This window comes from Ammospiza caudacuta, chromosome 8, assembly GCF_027887145.1.
Source record: "Ammospiza caudacuta isolate bAmmCau1 chromosome 8, bAmmCau1.pri, whole genome shotgun sequence".
In the NCBI taxonomy this organism is placed as follows: domain Eukaryota; kingdom Metazoa; phylum Chordata; class Aves; order Passeriformes; family Passerellidae; genus Ammospiza; species Ammospiza caudacuta.
This window is the reverse complement of record NC_080600.1, coordinates 35,257,727-35,265,347: the sequence shown is the minus strand read 5'-3', so window position 1 is coordinate 35,265,347 and position 7,621 is coordinate 35,257,727. Positions and strand designations below refer to the sequence as shown.

Genomic DNA, 7,621 nt, shown 5'->3' with positions numbered 1-7,621 from the left:
TGCTCTGTGACCAAGGGATTCACTCCTGAACTGGCACGGGCTTGGTCCAGAGAAATGGGTCCCATGTGCATTTTACCTGCAGTTATAGACAAGCTGAACCTCTTTCTGCCATTAAATGTGAAACCAGCTGAGAGCAGGCTCTCACCCAAAACTGACAGGGTCTGCACACGGTAACAATTTACCTCTCTTGTCTGTAATTAATCTTCCAGGTCTCTGCACCATGTAGGCTTTCACAGTAAAAAGGACCAAACTTCTTGTAGTCTCAAAGTCAGTGAAGATTCAGTTAGTCTTTATTTTATTCTGACAGGCTTCTTTATCCCAGAGACAATACTAAGACACATGATTTTACCAGGATTTTTTTCCCACAGTTCATTCCAATCAAAAGAGGAAAAAAAAAATAGCATGTTACAAAAAAAAGTATTTAGCACAGATTTAAAATATATTTATATACTATTTTGCCTCGATTGTCATAGACAATATATAATTAGCCTGTTGCATAAACAGAAAAAGAACACAAGTATCCACCAAAACCCATCCTCCATACTTTTTGAGTTCACAAATTAAACCTGTCCAGGCACTGAAGAAGGGAAGCAAAGAGATAAACTAGCTTTAAATCACCAAGAAAAATGCCCAGAGTGAGTTTCAAAAGCAGCAAGACAAAGACCAATGCATGGCTTAATGCATGTGTGTAAAGACAGGAGGCACAAAAAGCAACACTTTGCTTTTCTTACAGCAAAAGGGAAAAAGGAGAACCCAACACGGGACTGTTGTTGCTGCTGCAGGACAGGGAGCCCCACTGACCCAGGCCTGCTCCAAAAGGGAATGAACATCAAGGAGGAAATGTGCAAGCTGAGATCCTGGAAAGCACAGAGGCACCAGACTTGGCACAGGACACCCAACACCAGCTGCTCTCACAGCATGGACTCCTCAGCTCTGTACTCTGGCTGGAGAAAACAGCACCAGCAGCTCACCCCCTTCACCCTAGACAGAGCAGGATTTCCTCACCCACCTCCCTACAGACTTGCCAGGAATTTCCTAAACTAGTGAAGGTTAAGAAGAAAACAAGTGGCCAGCCACAAATCCACTCGCCTGCGGTAGAGCAGAGTAAGCTGAACACCTTCCTCCAGGGGACAGTCACAGACATGGGGGGCTGGCAACCCCTCAGGGCTCGCAGCAGCATCCCCATTTCCCCTCTCATGATGTTTGTGTGGTTCAACTCTCCCTGCTCACCTTTCCTCCAGGGATCTCTTCCATAGCCAGTGCTGACCAGGCACAGGGTAAGGGTTAAGGTTTCACATTGGTCACAAAGATCAAGGATTTGCTGGTGCAGTATCTAAGCTACTTTGACAGCATGAACACCTGTCTTTTTTTTTTCTTAATTTAAGTTTTGTATTATGATTTTAACTTAAGCACATGGCTGGGCTCAGAAACAGAGAGCACTTTTTGTTTAAAACTCCAATATTTCACTCCTTCCTGGAAGCTTTCCCTATTCACATCACACCTGATCACATCCTAACTCTTAAAAGCACATTTGCTTAACTCATCAAGTAAATAACACCTCTGAGGGGTCAGACCTCCAGAGCAGACACTAGCTAATGTGTGAGGTGCAGTATCATTTGGGAAAGCCAGTCCCAGGGACAGCTGAAGCCAGCCCCTTGAGCACCCTTTAATCTTTCTCTTCCCACCCAAACCAGGGGACCGGGGTATCCCCCTCAGAAACAAGCTCTTCTCTTTGTGACATGAAACATGCAGAACCCACACACCATTCCCAAGGGCAGGGAGACTCACTCGAAGCCCAAGTGCAAGCCCAGAGGGTTCCAAGGCCACCTCAGGCTGTTTGCTGTTTGTGTGTGACCCTGCTGTCACCCACAGCCACTGGCAGCACAGGACCTCCGTCCCCATCCACAGCACTCCTCTGCTTTTCTGGATAACTGCACCACTGAGCAAAACTGAAGTTTTCCATCTCCCAATTGCTTCTCCCTGTGTTACTTCAGAAAAAATAAAAAACCACAACCCACACACTGAGCTCCCACCAGGATGACGGGGACAGAGGAGCCCTGTCCAAACAGATGCTGGGTGAGAGCCATCAGCCCCCCACAGAGGCAATCTCGGAAGACCCTGCAATGAGGAGAGGAAACAAAAAAGCCTGTGAGCAGCTGAGGGAGACATTCTATTGATTGTGTAAACTGTCAGTGGAGGGGCGATGAGCAATATTTTTTTGTTTCTGTCCTGGGGAATAATCCAGCCTGATAATTAGTACATAAGAGATAAGTGGAAAATGAGACATCTAGCGAGGGTGGTTCAAGCCTCCTCATGACATTGATAATGTGCAGATACATAGATCACTGTCGGGGCAAACTGCCACTGTGAGCCTGTGTCTTCCCATTGCCTCATCAATCCATCATCCGCTTAGCTACTGACACCTTGACAGGCACACACCACCAGCCCTGCATTTGAATTGAGAGGACCAGGCTCCACCAGGGAATACAGATTTAAAAATCTAAGATTCAAATTTGTTTAAGTATTGTGAACAGCAATTCCCTTGCAAGGCATCTTCATTGCCCTTTTGCCAAGGGGGAACAGTTGGGTCTTTGTTAGAAGTACAAATTGCTTCTTAATGCAAAGGATAAAGCAGAGCCCAGGCACCTCCTTAGAATTCCTCCTGGCTCCTGCTAATGCTGCTGCATGTCAATTTTAATTTTTTGAAATTTAAACCAAGGGCTTTGTGTCTAAGCTCCATTTCATTGAAGGAGGGAGGAGGAATAGTCAAAAAGGATTACGGATCCGGTGGGAATTGAGGATCCATAGCAATTATGCTTCATTTGGATGGTCTCAGACACTGGATTTAATCATATTCTAAATAGTACAAATCGACAAGACATAAGAGATTGATAAGTGTCTAACACGTGTACCTGGTTATGAACTCTGCTTCCCTCAGCAGGGGATGTTTGAGGACAGGATGGAGGAATTGCCTTCTCCCTTTGACCCTCCCCTTCCAACCAAGGAGAAGACAAAACCCACTGAGGACTGGGTAGGAAACAGGAGTGACTCTGAGAACTTGGTCATCATGGGGCTGCCCCAGAGTGGGGCTGGAACAAGTCCATCTGACTGTGGCTCCCTTTCCTCCTGCAACATCAGGGCAGGGGCAAAGCTCCAGCCTGGGCAGAGCTGTTTCAGACCAGCCCCTGTCTCTCTGGTCTGTGAAACTGCACTAACACTGGCAAGGGCAGAGAGCTGATATGGAGGTAAGACTTTCAGGAGGGAAAAATGAAATGACAAGACAGTATAATGAAAGTAAGTGCTTTTGTAAATCAATTTACCTCTCCTAGCTTCAGCAGAGCAGTCCCAATTTACCCAAACTGAGGAGTTACCCACTGGGGTGATGATGACAAATGCACCTCCTCCACCAAAGGCTCAGAACCACGTGCACTACTGAGGCATACCAGTGCACCACACCTGCGCATTTTGAAAAAAGACCAAGGGTGGCTGGGATTTACACAGGAGCACTAGGAGAAAACCCTTCTAAATGGTCTGAATCCATCAGTCCTGAGCGAATTGTGTCACCCAGCCCTTCTCAGGCACTGCCCAGTCAGGTGTGGTTTCCAACCCATACACATACTGCAAGTGCCAGGGTTTAGACAAACTCTTGAGTTTAGCCACTCCGTCCCCTGCTGCCTTCTTAACATTTGTCATCATGTTACAGAAACATGGCTTTCCATAATAACTGATTAATCTTCTTTTCCTGTACTTTGCTAACCTCTGGATCAGGTTTTAACCCAGTAAATCTGTTTAGAGGATTCACTCCACACCCCCACTTTCACCTCTAGATAACTGTGTGCCTTCTTTTCACAAAACGGCATAACTGTGAAGCTTTTTTCCTCTCTCTCTACTTCTTCCCAGCCCCCTTGAACCACATTCAAGACCTAGGCAAGGAACCCCATCCTAACTTTAAATATGACTATAAACATAAGGGACTGAAGTGACCCCCTCCTTTACTCCCCACCCTCCTGTGGCACCACCACAGTGCTGCTTTGTAGCACTGGAAGAGAGAAAAAGCAAGAAGGCATTGTCTAAAAACATAATTTAATGTGGTATTTGGGTGGCTGTGGTCAGTGACCAAATTCTTTTGCAGACAGAAACAGGTTTGACGTTAATGACACCATCATTCACACGAGCATTGCATTGCACAGAAAGAAAAGTTTACACTTGACCCCATACAAAGCAGCAGAGGAAAAAACAGTTATGATCCAGTCCCACTTTGTGAATTGTCGATCTGAAAATTCATCATTGTCATTAATACTTATTGATGAAAAATTGCGACCTGTTCAAATCCCGTGTGACACAGTCCAAACTGGGCTCTTTCAAACCCTCCTGGAACCATTCAGAGTTTCAAGCTGCCAAGTTCCTCATGTGACACATGAAACACTCAGGCAGACAAAGAGAGAGTGGGGGTCAGAAGAAACGGGGGAGAGTAAGGAAGGGGTTCACTTTGTTTCATTTCTATTTCGTTTCCACAAGGGTGAAAATAAAAACATACAAACTGATAATGAAGCTAAATGACCTGCGGAGACAGTGGACACCAGCAGGAACAGCAGCACGATGGGGTATGGAATTGCCAAACAGCCCCATGTGCACCAGTGGCGGGGCCGTCGTGTCACTTGTGTGTTAATCGGGGTATAAAAGAAAGCCAGAGAAAGTGCTGTACTTATTGTTGTTGCCTCCGTGTGCTTTGCCTCCATCCAGCTTGACATACACTTCGTCGCCGGAGTCCAGGTGCAGCACCACGCTGTTGCTGGCATAGTCGTAGTTCTGGTCTGCGTCCTGGGCGATGGCACTGGCCCGCACCTGCCAACACAGCCGCTGGGCACATCAGCCCCCCTGCCCCTCCGAGTCATTCTGCAGTCTCCCCATCAGTCCTCCACGTACCTCTTTTCCGGCCCCTCCATCAGCCCCCCAGCCCGCACCATCCAGCCCCGAGTCCCTCTTTCCCAACCCCTCCACTACACTGTGTGTTCCCTCCCGCCTCTGTCCTCGCTTCTCCTTCTCCCCAGCCCGGCAGAAAAGTTTGCAAGCCGGGAGTTCGGATTTCTTCGCGGCTCTAGAGGTGCACCCCGCCCCGACGGCGCGCAGGATGCTCCCGCCGGCTCTGTTCCCGGGATTGGCGGCGGCCGGTGCCGCGCCCGCGGGACGGGGACGACCGGGGAACCCCGGGCGGGGAGGACGCGCGGAACCCACCTGGCCGTTCTTGCAGAGATCGGCCCACATGCTGGTGCCGTCGCCGCCGCGCATGAGGATGTGGTAGGTGAAGAAGTAGATGCCGCGCACCTGGCAGGTGAACTTGCCGCTGGCCGGGTCGTAGTGGTTGCCCAGGTTGGTCACCACGTCGTCGAACTTGAGGACCTCGTAGCCCTCGTGGGGGCTCTTGAGCCCCACGTAGAAGGCGATGCGCGGCCCGCTGAAGGCGGCGCTCAGCCCGCCCGCCGCCTCGCCGCCCGCCGCCGCCCCGCCGCCGCTCCCGCCGCCGCCCGCGCCCGCCAGCGCCAGCCCGGGCAGCCCCGGCTTCCCCGCGTCGCCCCGCTCCCCCGGCGGGCCCCGCGGCCCCGGCGGGCCCGGCTCCCCGGGCGGCCCGCGGGGGCCCGGCTTGCCCGGCCGGCCCGGCTCCCCCTTGGGTCCCTGCACGAAGGGCGGCGGGGGGTTGGCGCCCAGGTCCTGCAGGGCCTCCACGGCGGCGGTGCTGCCGGGCCCGGGCGGCCGCCCGCCGCTGTACGGGTCGCAGATCATGCGGCAGGTGCCCATCATCTCGTAGTGGGCGCCGGTGTCGGCGGGCGCTTGCAGCAGCAGCAGGGGCACGGCGACCAGCAGCGCGACGGCCATGGCCAGGGCGAGCCCGGCGGCGGCCAGCAGCCGCCTCCTCCGCTGCCAGAGCCGGGCGGCGGCGGCGAGCAGGTCCTCCTTGCCGTGCGAGGCAATGGTGGCGCGGGGGGCCGGCCGCTCCCTGCGGGGGACGGCAAGAAGAGGCGGTGAGACCCCGCCGCCGGCGCCTCCCCGCCCGGCCCCCGCCTCAGCCCGCCCGCCGGCCGGCCGGCAGCCCCGCCATGCCGAGAGGCGCCCCGCTCCGCTCCGAGGGGACGCGGCGCCCCGAGAGCCCGGCGGGGCTGGGCGGGCGCGGGGGGCGTCGCCTCGGCGAGCGGGCGCCCGGCTCCAGCCCTCGGTCCCGCCCCGACGTGGGGGGCGCGGGCAGGGCGGACCCACCTGCGGGGGGCCGGGGCGGAGCCGCCCGGGGGGCTCCGGGGCGCCGCCGTCGTTGCGGTCCGCGGGGCGCCCGTCTGGCACCGCCCGCCCGCCCGCTCGCTCGCCGCTCCGAGCGCCGGTGGCGGCGCGGCCCCCGGGCGGGGCGGGCGGAGGGAGGGGAGGGGAGAGGCGGCGGGGCGTCCCGCGCGGCCCCGGGCGCTCCGGCTGCGGGGGGAGAGCGCGCCCGCGCCGCCGTCACCGGCGAATCGCTGCGGTGCCGCCCAAAGTGCCCCCGCTGAGACCCGGACGGTCGGGGACGCGTCGCGATGTCCCGTTCACCTGCCGCCTGGAGTGCTTCCTCCCTGCATCTCTCCATCCCTTTGTCCCTCCATCCCCCTGCCCGCGGCGGGGCGGCCCCTGCGCGATGCCCGGGCGGCGGAGCCCCGGTGCCGCCGCGGTGAGCGCCCTGCCGGCGCCGACACGCACAGCTTAGTGTGGCAGGGGGCCGGGGACAGCCCCCCAGGTCACCTCAGAGCGTTCCCCGCGGCTTCCTCAGGCTCCCCGCGTCCTGCCTCGGCGGCCCAGAGACGAGCGGGACAGCATCGCGGGTGCATCTTGCTCCTCAACACATCCAGGTGTAACCAGGGTCCGCTACACCCGTCCAGGTTTTCCTAAGGCAGGCAGCGCTTGCCAAGTGAAAAGGGAGCCCTAGGAAGAAACGCCTTTAGCAGAGTTCAGGTTAGGTTACAGCACGGTGTTCTGTAGTTTCCCTGCGTAATGACGGGTCCAAATCAAGTGGGTTTTCCCCCGGGAAAACTGTGATTAATTGCCTGTGATTTTCCGAGTAAACGCCGGTAGCACAGCGGGAGCTCAGGCATCGCAAACTGCCTGCGGAGATCTCCCCTGGAGGGAAAGTTGGGATCTCACCCACGTGTCCCGGAGCGGCGGGTTCAGCACCCGCCTGGCAGGAAAGGAAAGGGCGATGCAGGGATTACACAGATTGCCTCGGGGCGACATCCCGGTGCCGCACGCTCTCCGGTGCCTTGGAAGGGTGGATTCCCAGCGGGCTCGCCGAGCTGAAGGCAGTGCGTTCGCTCTTACAGCTGCAGGTCAGGGAGCGAGCCGCCCAGTCTGATCCAACGCCCGCTGGAGCGGATGGCCTGGAGGCATCCTATGCAAATAGGGACATGCAGGCTTCTTCCAAGAACTGAGGAAATGCCCCAAAAGGACTTGGGACTCTTTTGATAGTTCTTCTTGAAATTTAAGGAGGGGACATCAAGATTTTTCTGTCTGGAGTGCAGCACTTCAGGACCAGATCTCATCTCAGTTACATCCCTGCGTGCATCCAGAATTTTTCTTGGAGTTATTCGGGCTTTGCTCTGCTGTTGCT

The 7,621-nt window shown here is 55.5% G+C and overlaps 1 protein-coding gene across 1 annotated transcript; it reads right to left on the bottom strand.

The window, feature by feature from the left end:
* Positions 1 to 4,175: 4,175 nt before the first annotated feature.
* Positions 4,176 to 5,874, bottom strand: C1QL2 (complement C1q like 2). The gene is made up of 2 exons (XM_058809845.1): positions 5,236 to 5,874; positions 4,176 to 4,845 (listed from the first exon to the last, which is right to left on the bottom strand). Exons 1-2 carry the CDS (start codon positions 5,872 to 5,874, stop codon positions 4,666 to 4,668), a joined length of 819 nt encoding a protein of 272 aa, XP_058665828.1. The 3' UTR covers positions 4,176 to 4,665.
* Positions 5,875 to 7,621: the final 1,747 nt, after the last annotated feature.

Coding starts and splice junctions, on each gene's coding strand:
- C1QL2 (XM_058809845.1), bottom strand. CDS start 5,874: ATGGCCGTCGCGCTGCTGGTCGCCGTGCCCCTGCTGCTGCTGCAAGCG. Junction 4,846..5,235: donor ATCTCTGCAAGAACGGCCAG/GTGGGTTCCGCG, acceptor CTGTGTTGGCAG/GTGCGGGCCAGTGCCATCGC.